Raw genomic sequence first — 18,482 nt, 5'->3', positions numbered from 1 at the left:
TAGTAAGCATTCTCGACACTCGAGTGAGAAATGAACAGAAGGCAATTGGTGGTGGGAATTAAGTTCATCACCTTTATCGCATTTGACACATTGGTCTGCAGTGTGCTTTCATAGCAGCTTCTAAGTCTGCATTGTCATTATGTCATTGATATAGAAGTTTGAAAAATGGTTTCAGTGTTCTTTAGTGCAGATTAAGGGAATGGTGGAAAATGTAACAAGGACTGTTAACGCAGAGGGGGTTTCTGTAAGTTTTATGGGCAGGGGAATGAGCAGGTCACCAGAATTGCTGAGCAATTAACTCATCCCTCGTATCTCCTCCTTCTGCTGCTTCCTAGTCTTCCCCCTAGTATTCCTCATCTGACAAGGACTGTTACTGCTGCTGTGCCCCCTCCAAATGCAGGCCTCTCTGTATGGCTAGCTTGTGCAGTACGCAGCACACCGCTATGATGAGGGAGAATCTTTCTGGCGCCTATTGTAGAGAGGCCCCAGACCTGTCCAGATACCCGAACATCTGCTTCAGCTGCCCTATGGTGTGCTCAATAATCATCCTGGTGGTCCCCTGGCTTTGATTACAGCTGTGTTGCCCAGATGTGATGGGTCTGCAGAGGTGCTATGAGCCACGTCTGTAGCCCTTATCCCCCAACAGCCATCCTGCCACATTCCTGGAAGAGTCAAATATTGGGGGGATGGTAGATTGTTGCAGAATAAATGCATTGTGACAGCTGCCTGGGTATCTTGCACAAACTTGCATGATTCTGTCTCCGTGATTGGACGCTACCTGGACACTAATGGACTGGTAGCCTTTTCTATTCACGATTGCTGCCGGCTGGTGTTCTGGTGTGCTGATGGCAACCTGTGTGCAGTCAATGAGACCCTGGACACGAGGGAAGCCGTGCACCCCTGCAAATCCCCGAGCCGTCTCCTGTTGACTGTTGAGATCAATGGAGAAGGTAATGTACTGATTAGCCCTGGTGAACAGGGCGTCGGTGGCCTGCTTAATGTAATTTTAACAGCCACTGGCAAAGTATGGCCAGCTAGTACAACAGGCAGCAGATCTTGTTGCAGGAGGCTACAGAAGTCTGCAACAGCCTGCTTGGAGAAGTGCAGCCACCTGATGCACTGCTCCTTGGATAAATCCAAGAAAGTGACTCAGCCTGTACAGCCTGTGTGCTGCTCATAGACCATACCCAGCACACAGGCTGTACAGGCTCCCTGCCTCACCTACTGACTTCTGAGTGACCCAGCTGCTACTGCTGCTGGTTGCTGCGGCTGCTGCTGTTGTGGCTCCTCTTTCTCCATCCAAATAAAACTGCCAATAATAGCACCCATGAAAAGTAGATGAAGCTTACTGAGCTTCATCCAGTAAGGCAAACAATATCAGAAAGAAGTGACCTGGAAGCTGCAAAAAATTTTCCTGGCAATCCAAATTGACAAAGATCCTCTGATCCATTTACCTGCAGCTTTAAATTTAAAGGAGTGCCCCTTTAAATACTACTTCAGTGGCTCCAAGGGACCAATCCTGCTAGGCTTTACTGGCAGGTTGGGCACTGTGAAGGACTTATGTGATTTTGCATACAGTTGGCGTCAGAGATCTAATTACATCATAGAACCCCAATTTATATGTACTCATGAGGCCCCTGCCTGACGCTGGCCAACTCAGAAAACTGGGCAGTTAAGATGGCGGTGGTAGGAAGCCTTTTTGGAACACTGATAAGTACTCTACCATTAATTTAACTGCCTGCCTGCCCCAAGGGATTAGTTTTGTATTGCTTTGGCAAAGAGCTAGCACAGACATGATGAGCCAAATGGCCTCCTTCTGTGCTGTGTCAACCGTGGCACCCTCACCTCTGAGTCAGAAGGTTGTGGGTTCAGGTCCCACTCCACAGATTTGAGCACAAAAATTCTAGGCTGACACTCCAGTGCAGTACTGAGGGAGCGCTGCACTGTCGGAGGTGCCGTCATTCGGATGAGACGTTAAACCGAGGCCCCGTCTGCTCTCTCAGGTGGACGTAAAAGATCCCATAGCACTATAAGTGGCAGGTAACATTCGCGCCACACAAGTGCCAGGCAATGACCATCTCCAACAAACGAGAGTCTAACCACCGCCCCTTGACATTCAACAGCATTACCATCGCCGAATCCCCCACCATCAATATCCTGGGGGTCACCATTGACCAGAAACTTAACTGGACTAGGCACATAAATACTGTGACAACAAGAGCAGGTCAGAGGCTAGGTATTCTGCGGCGAGTGTCTCACCTCCTGACTCCCCAAAGCCTTTCTACCATCTACAAGGCACAAGTAAGGAGTTTGATGGAATACTCTGCACTTGCCTGGATGAGTGCAGCTCCAACAACACTCAAGAAGCTCGACACCATCCAGGACAAAGCAGCCCGCTTGATTGGCACCCCATCCACCACCTTAAACATTCACTCCCTCCACCACTGGCGTACCGTGGCTGCAGTGTGTACCATCTATAAGATGCACTGCAGCAACTTGCCAAGGCTTCTTCGGCAGCACCTCCCAAATCCGAGGCCTCTTCTGCCTAGAAGGACAAGGGCAGCAGGCACATGGGAACACCACCACCTCCAAGTCACACACCATCCTGACTTTAGAAGTATATTGCCGATCCTTCATCGTCGCTGGGTCAAAATCCTGGAACTCCCTACCCAACAGCACTGTGGGAGTACCTTCACCACACGGACTGCAGCGGCTCACCACCACCTTCTCGAGGGCAATTAGGGATGGGCAATAAATGCTGGCCTTGCCAGCGACACCCACATCTCAAACAAATTTTTAAAAACTATTGCGAAGAGGAGTAGGGGAGTTAGCTCCGTGTCCTGGCTAATGTTTATCGCTCAATCAACATCACTAAAAAAACAGATTATCTGGTCATTATCACATTGCTGTTTGTGGGGGCTTACTGTGTGCAAATTGGCTGCTGCATTTCCCACAACAGTGACTACACTTCAAAAGTATTTCATTGGATGTAAAGCACTTTGGGACGTCCTTAGGTCGTGAATGGCGCTATATAAATGCAAGTATTTCTTTCTGTAAACTTCTATGGTTCTAATTATTCATAGTCATACTTGAGTTAGTTTTACAAATGAGGGGCAAGGTTTATATCTCCCAGTTTAAGATACAAATGAAGAATGACTAATCAAACAAAAGATTCAACATCTTCATAAAATAGGTCAAGGAAATATGGGCATAGAAGACTGGACTTCCCTTCATAATTTTGCCTAAAATCAGATAGGATCATGGAGAAAACAGCAGGAAAATAGGGTGATCAGGGCTACTGCTGTCTCATCAACCCAAACTTGATTTCCATCCCCCTGCCCCCACTGAGACCCTTCTCTGCCCGCCGCATGCAATTGCTGGTGGGGGCATGCGGTCTGGTCTTTCATCCCACTTCCCTCTCATCTGCTCCAGTTACTGCCTCTCCCCAGGAGGAACGTAGTGGTACATACGAACATACGAATTAGGAGCAGGAGTAGGCCACTCGGCCCCTCGAGCCTGCTCTGCCATTCAATAAGATTATGGCTGATCTGATTACTCCACATTCCCGCTTACCCCTGATAACCTTTCACTCCCTTGCTTATCAAGAATCTATCTACCTCTGCCTTAAAAATATTCAAAGACTCTGCCCTCTGAGGAAGAGAGTTCCAAAGACTAACGACCCTCTGTGAGAAAAAATTTCTCCTCATCTCTGTCTTAAATGGGCGACCCATTATTTTTAAACAGTGACCCCCTAGTTCGAGATTCTCCCACAAGAGGAAACATCCTCTCCACATCCACCCTGTCCAGACCCCTCAGGATCTTATATGTTTCAATCAAGTCACCTCTTACTCTTCTAAACTCCAGCGGCTACAAGCCTAGCCTGTCCAACCTTTCCTCATAAGACAACCCGCCCATTCCAGGTATTAGTCTAGTAAACCTTCTCTGAACTGCTTCCAACGCATTTACATCCTTCCTTAAATAAGGAGTCCAATACTGTACACAGTACTCCAAATGTGGTCTCACCAATGCCCTGTATAATTGAAGCATAACGTCCCTATTTTTGTATTCAATTCCCCTCGCAATAAACAATAACATTCTATTAGCTTTCCTAATTACTTGCTGTACCTGCATACTAACCTTTTGCGATTCATGCAATAGGACAGCCAGATCCCTCTGCATCCGAGAGCTCTGCAATCTCTCATCATTTAGATAATATGCTTTTTTATTCTTCCTGCCAAAATGGACAATTTCACATTTTCCCACATTATACTCCATTTGCCAGATCTTTGTCCACTCACTTAACCTATCTATATCCCTTTGTAGCCTCCTTAATTCAATTCAATTCAATTTTATTTGTCATATATGCAGCAGACGTATGTACTGCACAATGAAATGTTGATTTTTACGAGTCCTCCCAACATTGGAATAAATATGGCATAACAATGATAAAATACTAATAGAAATACAGTAATAATAAATAAAACAACAGTAATAAATAATAATAAATTATACGTTCATGAGTCTTATGGCCTGGGGGTAGAAACTGTTTCGAAACCTGCTGGTACGAGACCGTATGCTTCGGTATCTCTTACCGGACAGGAGCAGGGCGAAGAGGTTGTGGTTGGGGTGGCTCGCGTCTTTAATGATTCTCAGGGCCTTCCCCCGGCACCTCTCGGGGTAGATATCCTGGACAGCAGGTAGTTTAATTCCTATAGTATGCTGTGCAGCTTTCACCACCATCTATAGAGCCTTGCGGTCTGTGGCAGTGCAGTTGCCATACCAGGTAGTGATGCAGCCGGACAGGATACTCTCGATGGTGCACCGGTAGAAGTTGGTGAGAATCTGGGGGGCCATTCCAAATTTCTTCAGTCTCCTGAGGAAGAACAGGCATTGGCATGCCTTCTTCCACAATTTATTTTCCTACCTATCTTTGTGTCATCAGCAAATTTAGCAACCATACCTTCGGTCACTTCATCCAAGTCATTTATATAAATTGTAAAAAGTTGAGGCCCCAGCACTGATCCCTGTGGCACACCACTCGTTACATCTTGCCAACCAGAAAATGACCCATTTATGCCTACTCTCCGTTTCCTGTTAGCTAGCCAATCTTCTATCCATGCCCTGTATAACTGAAGCATAACTTAAACAATATGTTACCCCCTACACCATGAGCTTTTATTTTCCACAATAACCTTTGATGTGGCACCTTATCAAATGCCTTCTGGAAATCTAAGTACAGTACATCCACCAGTTCCCCTTTATCCACAGCACATGTTACTTCTTCAAAGAACTCCAATAAATTGGTTAAACATGATTTCTCTTTCACAAAACCATGTTGACTCTGCCTGATTACCTTGAACTTTTTTAAGAGCCATGCTGTAACATCTTTTAATAATAGCTTCTAACATCTTCCCTTTGACAGATGTTAAGCTAACTGGCCTGTAGTTTCCTGCTTTCTGTCTCCCTCCCTTTTTGAATAAAGGAGTTACATTTGCTATTTTCCAATCTAATGGAACCTTCCCCGAATCTAGGGAATTTTGGAAAATTAAAACCAACCCATCAACTATCTCACTAGCCACTTCTTTTAAGACCGTAGGATGAAGTCCATCAGTCCCAGGGACTTGTCAGCCCGCAGCTCCAACAATTTGCTCAGTACCACTTCCCTGGTGATTGTAATTTTCTTGAGTTCCTCCCTCCCTTCCATTTCCTGATTTACAACTATTTCTGGGATGTTACTTGTATCCTCTATAGTGAAGACCGATGCAAAATACCTGTTCAATACAACTGCCATCTCATTTTCCATTATTAATTCCCCAGACTCACTTTCTATAGGACCAACACTCACTTTGTTAGCTCTTTTCTTTTTAAAATATCTATAGAAACTCTTACTATCTGTTTTTATATTTCTAGCCAGCTTTCTCTTGTACTCTAATTTTTCTCCTTATTAATCTTTTTGTCATTCTTTGCTGTTTTTTATATTCTGTCCAATCTTCTGACCTGCCACCCACCTTTGCACAATTATATGTTTTTTCTTTAAGTTTGATACTATCTTTAACTTTTTTAGTTAACCATGGATGGTGGATCCTCCCCTTGGAATTTTTCTTTCTCGTTGGAATGTATATATTCTGTGTATTCTGAAATATCCCCTTAAATGTCTGCCACTGCAACTCTATTGACCTATCCCTTAACCTAATTTGCCAGTTCACTTTAGCTAGCTCTGCTTTCATGCCTGCATAATTGCCCTTATTTAAATTTAAAATACTAGTCTTGGACCCACTCTTCTCTCCCTCAAACTGAATGTAAAATTCAATCATATTATGATCGCTGCTACCTAGAGGCACCTTCACTAAGAGATCATTAATTAATCCTATCTCATTGCACAATACCAGGTCGAGTGTAGCCTGCTCTCTGGTTGGCTTCAGAACGTGCTGTTCTAAGAAATTATCCCGAAAACATTCTATGAACTCCTCATCTAGGCTACCTTTGCCCATCTGATTTTTCCAGTCTATATGTAGATTAAAATCCCCCATTTTAATGGCCGTACCTTTCTGACAAGCTCCCATTATTTCTTCCTTAATACTCCATCCTACCGTGCGGTTACTGTTAGGGGGCCTGTACACCACTCCCACAAGTGACTTCTTGCCTTTATCATTTCTCATCCCTACCCAAGCGGCTTCTACATCCTGGTTTCCTGAACTTGCATCATCCCTCTCTATTGTGTTAATACCATCATTAATTAACAGAGCCACCCCTCCATCTTTTCCTAGCTTCCTGTCCTTCTTAAATGTCATGTACCCTTCAATATTCAGGTCCCAATGTGTGTCATCCTGCAGCCATGTTTCTGTAATGGCTATCAGATCGTACTTATTTATTTCTATTTGCACTATCAGTTCACCTGTTTTGTTTCAAATGCTACATGCATTCAGATGCAGAGCCCTTAGTTTTGTCCTTTTATTATTTTTGTAACCCCTAGCCTTATCTGTTGATTTACTCTTAGATTTGTACTCTCTATCCCTTCCTGTCACGGTCTGTTTATCATTTCCCATATTAATACCGTTCTCTCTTGCCTTGTCTCTACTCTTTGATTTACCATATCTTCCCAAATTTGATCCCTTGCCCCCACTATTTAGTTTAAAGCCCTCGCTACCGCCCTAGTTATACGACTCGCCAAAACACTGGTCCCAGCACGGTTCAGGTGAAGACCGTCCCAACGATACAGATCCCACTTTCGCCAGTACTGGTGCCAGTGCCCCAGGAATCGAAACCCATTTCTCTCACACCAGTCTTTGAGTCACGCATTCATCTCTCTAATTTTATTTACCCTGTGCCAATTTGCTCGTGGCTCAGGTAATAATGCAGACATTATTACCCTTGAGGTTCTGCTTTTTAATTTAGCCCCTAGCTGCTCATACTCTCTCAGCAGAACCTCTTTCCTAGTTCTACCTATGTCGTTGGTACCTACATGGACCACGACCACTGGCTCCTCCCCCTCCCAATGCAAGTTCCTCTCCAGCCCAGAGCAGATGTCCCGAACCCTGGCAACACAGCCGTCTGGACTCTTGCTCTTGGCTGCAGAGAACTGTACCTATCCCCCAGACTATGCTGTCCCCTATTACCACTACATTCCTATTAACTCCCCTCGCTTGAATGGCTTCCTATACCACGGTGCCATGGTCAGTTTGCTCATCCACCGTGCAGTCACCGCTTTCATCCATACAGGCTGCAAGAACCTCAAACCTGTTGGACAATTGCAAAGGCTGAGGCTCCTCCACCTCCTGGGTCCCCATACCTGCCTCACTCGCAGTCACATCCTCCTGTCCCTGACCACTGACCAAATCAGAAGACCCTATCCTTAGGGTGTGGCTGCCTCCTGGAATAAAGTGTCCAGCTAACTTTCTCCCTCCCTGATTTAAAAAAAAAATTGTTTTATGGGATGTGGACGTTGCTGGCAAGGCCAGCATTTATTGCCCATCCCTAATTGCCCTTGAGAAGGTGGCGGTGAGCTGCCACCTTGAACCGCTGCAGTCCATCTGGTGAAGGTACTCCCACAGTGCTGTTAGGTAGGGAGTTCCAGGATTTTGACCCAGCGACGATGAAGGTTTGGCGATATACTTCTAAGTCAGGATGGTGTGTGACTTGGAGGGGAACTTGGAGGTGGTGGTGTTCCCATGCGCCTGCTGCCCTTGTCCCTCTAGGTGGAAGAGGTCGCGGGTTTGGGCGGTACTGCCGAAGAAGCCTTGACGAGTTGCTGCAGTGCATCTTGTAGATAGTACACACTGCAGCCACGGTACGCCGGTGGTGGAGGGAGTGAATGTTTAAGGTGGCATATGGGGTGCCAATCAAGCGGGCTGCTTTGTCCTGGATGGTGTCGAGCTTCTTGAGTGTTGTTGGAGCTGCACTCATCCGGGCAAGTGGAGAGTATTCCATCACACTGGTGATTAGAAAAAAAAACATAGAAAAATAGGAGCAGGCTCGAAGGGCCGAATGGCATACGCCTGCTATTTTTCGGAAAAAAATTCTAAGTCTTGTGCCTTGTAGATGGTAGACAAGCTTTGGGGAGTCAGGAGGTGAGACACTCGCCGCAGAACACCTAACCTCTGACCTGCTCTTGTTGCCACAGTATTTATGTGGCTGGTCCAGTTAAGTTTCTGGTCAACGGTGACCCCCAGGATGTTGATGGTGGGGGATTCGGCGATGGTAATGCCATTGAATGTCAAGGGGCGGTGGTTAGACTCTCGCTTGTTGGAGATGGTCATTGCCTGGCACTTGTGTGACGTGAATGTTACCTGCCACTTACCAGCCCAAGCCTGAACGTCGTCCAGGTCTTATTGCATGCAGGCATGAACTGCTTCATTATCTGAGGAGTTGTGAATGGCACTGAACACTGTGCAGTCATCAGCGAACATCCCCATTTCTGACCTTATGTTGGAGGGAAGGTCATTGATGAAGCAGCTGAAGATGGTTGGGCCTAGGACACTGCCCTGAGGAACTCCTGCAGCGATGTCCAGGGGCTGTGACCTTCAATCACCACAACCATCTTCCTTTCTACTAGGTATGACTGCAGCCAGTGGAGTGTTTCCTCCCCACCACCCCCCCCCCCGATTCCCATTGACTTCAATTTTACTAGGGCTCCTTTATGCCACACTCGGTCAAATGCTGCCCTGATGTCAAGGGAAGTCACTCTCGCCTCACCTCGGAAATTCAGTTCCTTTGTCCATGTTTGGACCAAGGCTGTAATGAGGTCGGGAGCCTAGTGGTCTTGGCGGAACCCAAACTGGGCATCAGTGAGCAGGTTATTAGTGAGTAAGTGCCGCTTGATAGCACTGTTGATGACACCTTCCATCACTTTGCTGATGATTGAGAGTAGACTGATGGGGCGGTAATTTGCTAGATTGGATTTGTCCTGCTTTTTGTGGACAGGGCATACTTGGGCAGTTTTCCACATTGTCGGATAGATGCCAGTGTTGTAGCTGTACGGGAACAACTTGGTTAGAGGCGTGGCTAGTTCTGGAGCACAAGTCTTCAGCACGATAGCCGGGATGTTGTCAGGGCCCATAGCCTTTGCTGTATCCAGTGCGCTGAGCCATTTCTTGATATCACGTGGAGTGAATCGAATTGGCTGAAGACTGGCTTCTGCGATGGTGGGGACCTCAGGAGGAGCCTATATGGATCATCCACTCGGCACTTCTGGCTGAAGATGGTTGCAAACGCTTCAGCCTTGTCTTTTGCACTCACGTGCTGGGCTCCACCATCATTGAGGATGCATCGCAGTGTCCACAGCTCGGCCTCCAGCACATCAACTCTGAGCCGAAGCTCCTCGAGCCGCAGACACTTACTGCAGACGTGTTCGTCCTGGATCACACTGGTATCCAGGAGCTCCCACATCCTGCAGTCGCAACACATCACCTGCCCTGCCATCTTTATTGTGTCTTAATTTATTTATTTTTCTTAATTAATAATCAATAAACCCTACTACACCCAGTAAGATTTATTACTGCTAGTAAACTTTACTAATACTAATGAAACCTTACAATTACTAATACATTTCCTGGGCTTTAAAAGATGAGAAAAGTGAGCAAAATACTGTACTCACCAACCAATCACTTACCCTTTTCCCTGTGATGTCACCTTTTATTTTTCTCTGGTAGGCCAAGAGTAGCGGCAGGAAGGTCCAAAAATTGTTTGGCCTTATCCTCACCCATTTTGGGTTACCTGCTCCTTTATAGTCCCTCACTGCCTCTTGTGGTGCTGGACCAGTATCCCCACTGCAGCATTGCTGGGATTTTCCTCCTTTCCACTGTTGACTCCATCTTGGCAGCAAGAATCCTGCCTGGAGCCCGTCATGACCGAAACCCAGGGAAATAGGTCTGCGAATTCCACCTCAAAGAGTAGAATTCAAGGCTGTATGCAGTGAGCACTTAGAAAGTGCAAACAAGGCAAAAATTATATTTTGCATTGCAAACTATATATTTTATAGTTAGCCAGGTGTTTGTCATGCACAGAAACCAATCACCATGCATAAGAGATTCCAAACCAAGATACTGAGAAATCCACACAGGTAGAGTTTCTGTTTGTCCAATATGAAGTTCATATTCTCTCCTGACACTAACCCACCTCACCTATCTAAGTCCAGAAAGTTTAGGTGCAGGTTAACAACAGCCAAGAAACCCTAAGCATACTACTGGAGTTACACAGCCAAAGCTGCACAGGTTACCAACACAGAGCATTGGTAAGTATCTTACGACTTGTACAGCTAGGACCACTCTACTCGTTACATTTGGTTTGCAAGACTGTCTGGAGTCAATTGGAATAAATTCCTAGTACTCAATGACAGGGCTATCCCTCCAAACTATAAATGCCTAGATTTGAGACCCTGGAAACAGCCTTAGGTATCGCTAGGAGTGTCCTAAACAGTTAATCTGCTATTAATTGCACCAACTTTGCTAAAATAATATGTAAGAAGTCACACAACACCAGGTTATAGTCCAACAGCTTTATTTGAAATCACAAGCTTTCGGAGCGCTGCTCCTTCTTCAGGTGAAGTGGAGAAATGCATAAAGACACAGCTTATATAGTCAGAGAATCATGTCAGATGTTTCCAGGTAACCTTTCCAACTGCCATTTATCACACCTCGGCAGAGAGATAATCACAGCAGTCAAAGGTGTGAATGGTGTCCAAACAGGTCAGTCAGGAAAACATTACATCAAAGAACAATGAGGTGGGGTCACAAGGGGTCAAATATTGCAGATGCTGGGGTCTGTATGAAAAACAAAAAAAGACAAAAAACATTTCAAATAAAGCTGTTGGACTATAACCTGGTGTTGTGTGACTTCTTACATTTGTCCACCCCAGTCCAACTCCGGCATCTCCACACCATGGCTAAAATAATATGTCCACTTTTGATATACACATAACACCTATATTCAAGAAGGGGGATAGAACATGTCCAGGGAATTATAGACTTATCGGCTTAACATCGGTGGTAGGAAAAATAATGGAATCCCTACTAAAGGAGGAAATAGAAGAACATCTAGAAATCAAAAATATAATAATGAATAGTCAGCATGGATTTCAAAAGGGAAAGTCTTGCTTGACCAACCTTATTACATTTTTTGAAGAGGTAACAGAGAGAGTAGACAATGGTAATGCAGTAGATGTAATTTATCTGGATTTTCAAAAGGCCTTCGATAAGGTACCCTATAATAGACTGATGAACAAGGTCAGAGAATGCGGAGTCAGGGGACAAGTAGCAGAATGCATTGCTGGCTGGCTTCAAGACAGAAAGAGAGTAGGAGTAAAGGGTAGCTATTCACAGTGGCAGAAGGTGGGTAGTGGTGTTCCACAAGGATCAGTGCTGGAACCACTGCTGTTTACAATTTACATTAACGATTTAGACTTTGGAATCAAAAACACAATTTCTAAATTTGCGGATGACACCAAATTGGGGGTATGGTCAATACTGAGGAGGACTGCAACAAGTTACAGGAGGACATTAATAAACTTGCACAATGGGCATATAACTGGCAAATAAAGTTCAACACAGATAAATGTGAGGTATTACATTTTGGTAGGAAGAATAGGGAGGTCACTTATTACTTGGAGGATGCGAGTCAGGTAGAGGAACAAAGAGATCTTGGAGTGCAAATACACAAATCACTAAAAGTTGCGACACAAGTTAGCAAGGTCATAAAAAAGGTATAGAATTGAAAAGTAGGGAAGTTATGCTAACCTGTATCAAACCTTGGTTAGACCACACTTGGAGTACTGCATAAAGTTCTGGTCGCCATATTTATAAAAGGGATATAGAGGCACTGGAGAGGCTGCAGAGAAGATTTACAAGGATGATACCAGAAATGCGAGGGTATACATATCAGGAAAGGATGAACAGGCTTGAAAAAAGAAGGCTGAGGGGTGACCTAAGAGGTCTTTAAAATTATGAAAGGTTTTGATAGAGTGGATACAGAGAGAATGTTTCCACTTGTGGGGAAGAGCATAACTAGAGGCCATCAGTACAAGATACTCACCAAGAAATCCAATAGGGAATGCAGAAGAAACTTCTTTACCCAAAGAGTGGTGAGAATGTGGAACTCGCTACCACAGGGAATGGTTGAAGTGAATAGTATAGATGCATTTAAGGGGAGGCTAGACAAGCATATGAGGGAGAAGGGAATAGAGGGTTATGCTGATAGATTTAGATGAGGAAAGACGGGAGGAGGCTCGAGTGGAGTATAAAGGCCGGCATGGACTGGTTGGGCCAAAAGGCCATGTTTCTGTGCCATATCCTATGTAATTTCAAGGCCATGGAAAAGTACGGAAGAGAGTCAATAAGATTATATCAGGGATGAGAAGCTTCAGCTATGAGGAAGGACAGAGAAATTGGGGCTGTTTTCATTAGAATATAGAGAAGCTTAAGAGTAGATCTGATAGATATGTTCAAAAATATGAAGGGTTTTGCTAAGGTAAATAGGGAAAAACAGTTATCCTAATCAGTGACCAGAAGTCATACATTTAAGGTCATCATAAGAATGAAGGGCAAGGCAAGAAGAATTTTTTATGCCAAGGCATTTAGGATACGGAATACCCAATCAGAAAATATGATTGAAGCAGAATCCATAATAGCTTTTAAAAGGAAAGTGGATACATTTTTGAAAAAGGTAAATTAAAAAAGTTATGGGGGAATGGTAGAGGAATGGGACGAACTAGGGACAGGCATGATCCGCCGAGTGGCCTCCTTCTGTGCTATAATATTCTTTGCTTATAGCTTTAACAATACTTTAAGTAATGCTACTATTTGATTTTTTTCAGGGATATTATAAAAAAATTAGGAATTAAAATCTTCTCAATGACAGATGTGAATCAGATGGGAATACAGAAAGTCATGGAGGTGACCAGCGATTACTTGTTTTCAAGGTATGGATTTTTACCAACCTTGAGTTCATTTGATGTCTAGAAAATTAACCTTAACAATAACAACTTGCATTTATCTAGAGCATTTAATATAAAAAAAAGTTTTAAGGTGCTTCACGGAGGCATAGTCAGAAATAAATGGATGCCGAGCCAAAGAGGGGGATATTAGGAGGGGTAATCAAAAGCTTGGTCAAAGAGGTGGGCTTTAAGGAAGCTCTTAAAAGGAGAAGGGGGGAGAGAAAGAGGGGATTAGGGAGAAAATTCCAAAGTGTGGAGTGGACCTATGTAGCTGAAGGCACAACCACCAATGGTGGGGCTTATGGATAGGGAGGGGGGTATGCACAAGAGACCTAAGTCAGAGGAACGGAGAGTTCAGGATGTGTTGTAGGGCTGGGGAAGATAGGGAGGGGAGGGGCGAGGCCATGAAGAGATTTAAACACAAGGACGATCTTTGTAAAATTGAGGCATTGGCAGACTGAGAACCAATGTAGATCAGCGAGGACAGAGACGATATGTGAGAAGGACCTGGTGTGTGATAGGATGCTGACAACAGAGTTTTGAATGGGCTGAATTTTACAGTGTGTGGAGGATGGGAGACCAGCCAGCAGAGCATTGGAATTGTTGAGTTTGGAGGTGATAAAAGCATCAATGAGTGTTGAAGCAGCAGATGGTCTGAGGTTGGGGTGGAGGCAGATGATGTGACCAAGGTAGAAGTAGACAGTCTTTGAGATGAACAGAATATTTGGTTAGAAGCTCACCTCAGAGTTGAATAGGACACCTGGTTGTAAAGAGTCTGGTTCAGCCTGACATAGTGGCCTGGGAGAGGGATGGAATCGGTGATAATGCCACGGACTGTATAGCATGACCGAAGGCATTGGTTATCTTACCTAGTTTTTTTCACTTCCTTCTTGAACAAAACACAACTACCCCAGTTTTGGTATGCTGGTACCAAACAAACTGGTTTGGGATCTCTAAGTGGAGGTGAGCAGAAGAAGTTACATTTAATATCCAAAAGCCACTGTTATTTCAAGGCTAGAAATTACTGTGGGTGATATTAGTAGACAAATGCTTAACAGTTTTTATGACATTCTTTTGTCCATTATTTTTACTGGGGTGTCAACTGATTTATAAACTAAAGGGTACAATCCTAAAGGGGGTGCATGAACAGAGAGACCTGGGGGTATATGTGCACAAATCATTGAAGGTGGCAGGGCAGGTTGAGAAAGCGGTTAAAAAAGCATACGGGATCCTGGGCTTCATAAATAGAGGTATAGAGTACAAAAGCAAGGAAGTTATGATGAAACTTTATAAAACACTGGTTCGGCCTCAACTGGAGTATTGTGTCCGATTCTGGGCACCGCGCTTTAGGAAGGATGTGAAGGCCTTAGAGAGGGTGCAGAAAAGATTTACGAGAATGATTGCATGGATGAGGGATTTCAGTTACGTGGATAGACTGGAGAAGCTGGGGTTGTTCTCCTTAGAGCAGAGAAGGTTGAGAGGAGATTTGATAGGTGTTCAAAATCATGAGGGGTCGAGACAGAGTGGATAGAGAGAAACTGATCCCATTGGCGGAAGGGTCGAGAACCAGAGGACACAGATTTAAGGTGGTTGGCAAAAGAACCAAGGGTGACATGAGGAAAAACTTTTTTACACAGCGAATGGTTAGGATCTGGAAAGCACTGCCTGAAAGGGTGGTGGAGGTAGACTCAATTGTGGCTTTCAAAAGGGAATTGGATAAGTACCTGAAGGAAAACATTTTGCAGGGCTACGGGGAAAGAGTGGGGAGTGGGACTATCTGAAGTGCTCTTGCAGAGAGCCGCACGGGCTCAATGGGCCGAATGGCCTCCTACTGTGCTGTAACGAATCTATGATTCTATAATAAACTCTAACTCTGATATAATATCTAACTTTTTCATAGAGTAAAGAAACCGATCCATCTTAGTTTTGACATTGATGGATTTGATCCCACCCTGGCACCTGCTACAGGAACCCCTGTAGAGGGAGGTCTCGCATATGAACAAGGTATCTTCGTGGCAAATGAAATACATAAAACAGGTAAGGGAAAGAGGAATGAAATAGAAGATGTTTATATTGTGAATGTGATTGGCTCCATTGGATAAACTATGCAAATTGTGAAGCCTAGGGAGACACTGACATTTAGAGATCCCAAACCAGTTTATTGGGTACCAGTATACCAAAACTGGGGTAGCTGTGGTTTGTTCAAGAAGGAACTTCAAAAAAACCTAGGCAAGGTAACCATTGTCTTTGGCTCACACTATACAGTCCGTGGCAATGCCACTGGCAGTTGCTTGGTGCAGAGGAAGCTGGTATTAAAATAATCACCTCAGTTTAAATTTTCTAGGGATATAGTGGCCTGGATTTTGCGGTCAGCAGTGAAGTGGTGGCACGTGCCGCTGACCTCGAAGAAAGCTGCCCACAAAGATCTAGCGATCTCTGTGGCATGGATTTCATCTCTCCCGATGTTAATTTGAATCTGACGCCAAGTCTTGGGGATCTCCAGCATCCAGCAACAGTGATGTCATCAAGCTGGCTAAGCAGCCAATCACATTGAAGAATTCTCACAGACAGCAAACCAGGAAGTAAAATGTACTGATTATCCTTCACTTTTTAATCATTTTACAGAGAGCGAAATAAAGATTGGGACATACACATGGGATTAAGGTAGAAGCAGAAATATCATAAACAAACCTTTGCAAAAAAATTATTTCCACAAATATAAAATGAGTTTTTCAGGACCAGAACGGTTGTTCAGCAGTAGCTATGACTCAGTAACAATGTTCCCCCTAAGGTGTGCAGGCGTGCGGCCGCGCATCAATCGGGAGGTCTCACACAGACGGCTCACAAGTTGTTGCCGCTGGAAGATACTGCGCATGTGTAGCCATTTTAAAAGGACCACGCACGAAAAAAAATTAGAGGGAACATTGCTCAGTATGCCATTAAAAATCCAGCTACACCTCATTGAACAAGGCGTACCTTTTTCAGGGGTTTGTAACAGCGATATTACAGCATAAAAGGGGAAATTCTCGTCAGTTAAGTAACTTCAATTGATTGCGGGGAGTTCAACAGCGCAGCCTGTGGAGGAGCAGGGAATGACTGACAGCAACTTCTGGATTTTCACGTTTAACTGCGCATGTGCGGACGCCAGAAGTTCCTGTCAGTTTCTTCTTCTCCTTCTTAGGCAGTCCCTCGGAACTGAAGATGACTTGCTTCCACATTAAAAATGAGTTCTCAGGTGACTGATGATCCAATGCGGGACCTACAGTCTTTGTCACAGGTGGGGCAGACGGTGGTTGAAGGGGCGGGTGGGTGGGGTGCTTGGGTTGACGTGTGCTCCTTCCGCTGTTTGCACTTGGCTTCCGCTTGCTCCTGATGATGAGACTCGAGGTATTCAACGCCTTCCTGGATGCTTCACCTCCACTTTGTACGGTCTTGGGCCAGGGATTCCCAGGTGTCAGTGGGGATGTTGCACTTTTTCAAGGAGGCTTTGAGGGTGTCCTTGAAGCATTTCCTCTGCCCACCTGGGGCTCTCTTGCCATGTTGGAGCTCCGAGTAGAGCGCTTGTTTTGGGAGTCTCGTATCGGGCATGTGGACGATGTGACCCGTCCAACGGAGCTGATCGAGCGTGGTCAAAGCTTCGATGCTAGGGATGTTGACCTGAGCGAGAACACTGACGTTGGTGCGCCTATCCTGTCAGTTTCACAGTTGTAATGTCAGCGAACGTTGATAGTTTATGCTCCATAATCTCTATCAGAACTGATAGACATAGTAAATGCAAGTTACCAATAAATGTAAGTTCTTCTTTTCTTTCTCTCCACTGGGAGCACAGAATCAGTGAATTCATCACAGAGAGAACTAGGACAAGAGAACTATAGAACATGAATAGAAATCAAAGAAGGCATAATCTAAATTTATCTTGAGGAAAAACTTTCTTCAAATCTAGAGTCATTGGGACAGATGCTTTCCTACAATCCCAACCAAAATCGTGTGGGATTGTAGCAGACCATGAGGGAAAATTCAGACAGTGAGCCTTACTGTTGCCTCACCACCTGACCTGCATTCCTTCCCCCGACCAAGATTGCTGCTAGCCACTCCTTCCTCTTCACTGCATGTAAATGGCAGAAAGGGTGGGACCTGGGTCCCTGGTGGATTTCCCTTCCATCCGCCTGTGTTACCACCACTGCCACAAGGAAGCTGATGGTAGGCAATGGGAAATTGCCGTAATGGTCCTTGGATACCGTCATGGAAGGAGAGGGCCTTGTATTGGACTCCTCTCCCTCCATTCCGCCCCCAGCATTTACCTGTCAAAGGCCCTGGTCCTGGACAAGGCCTTCAGTGGGACACCGAGTCTGATCTTTGGGGCGTTTCTACCCCTTTAATAGTACTCCCAACTCATCTGCTGCTACAGCAGCAATCCAGCTTCAGCAATGCTGTAATTTTATGGCCAGCCAATGACACGCTCCCACTTGGCAGTGGGAATCCCGACAGGAGCTCATCATGTATATCTGATGAAGCCTGACTTGGGGAAATGGGTTGGCATCCCAGTACTGTTGGAAGGCCAGGTGGAAGTTTCGCCCTATTAGAACACCACCACTAGAAGGAGTATTCCAGTCACTGGCTTGTGTTACCGACTGTCGAAGCATGTTGTAAATGCTGACTCAGCTGGATCATTCAAAAATATGTTGGAAAAAATCCTGATTCAGCTCAGAGGGGGTAATAAAGAAATAAAAATGCCCAGATCAGAAACTGAAGTCGGACTTGGATAATGGAACACATTGGATGAATGGCTTTATCTCGATTCCATATTGTTATGTTCTCAATTACTTGCATTGCATCTTCTCTAGACATCCCCCTTTGTCCGTGTCACTTGGTATAAACTCGCCCTGGGTTAATCAAAGGTGTTCAGGAAAGATTCAGTCTTAAATTAAAAGCATCATTCCAATTTTTCACCAAACTGTTTAGCACTCTCCTATAATCTTAGTACTCGTCACTAATTAGCTGCCAATGCTCATGCCTCTTGTGCTGACCAATACTGTTAAATTTTGTTTCTAAGTAT

The 18,482-nt window shown here is 44.8% G+C and overlaps 1 protein-coding gene across 6 annotated transcripts in view; it reads left to right on the top strand.

Moving 5' to 3' along the window:
* LOC147120986 (arginase-1-like) overlaps positions 1-18,482 on the top strand; it is a 78,790-nt gene that overhangs the window by 58,975 nt on the left and 1,333 nt on the right. For 5 of the 6 annotated variants that reach the window (XM_085980183.1, XM_085980185.1, XM_085980184.1 and 2 more), the window contains 2 exons: positions 13,307-13,411; positions 15,327-15,463. In XM_085980183.1, coding sequence (XP_085836309.1) covers positions 13,307-13,411; positions 15,327-15,463 — 242 coding nt within the window. Of the gene's footprint in view, positions 1-13,306; positions 13,412-15,326; positions 15,464-15,770; positions 16,016-18,482 lie in introns of all 6 variants that reach the window. The other variant, XR_015075973.1, reaches the window with a different exon arrangement.

This window comes from Somniosus microcephalus, chromosome 3 (genome assembly GCF_052327205.1).
Source record: "Somniosus microcephalus isolate GS21.2 chromosome 3, FLI_Smic_1.0, whole genome shotgun sequence".
Taxonomy (NCBI): domain Eukaryota; kingdom Metazoa; phylum Chordata; class Chondrichthyes; order Squaliformes; family Somniosidae; genus Somniosus; species Somniosus microcephalus.
The sequence above is the reverse complement of the archived record's forward strand: the minus strand, read 5'-3'. Positions and strand labels throughout refer to the sequence as shown.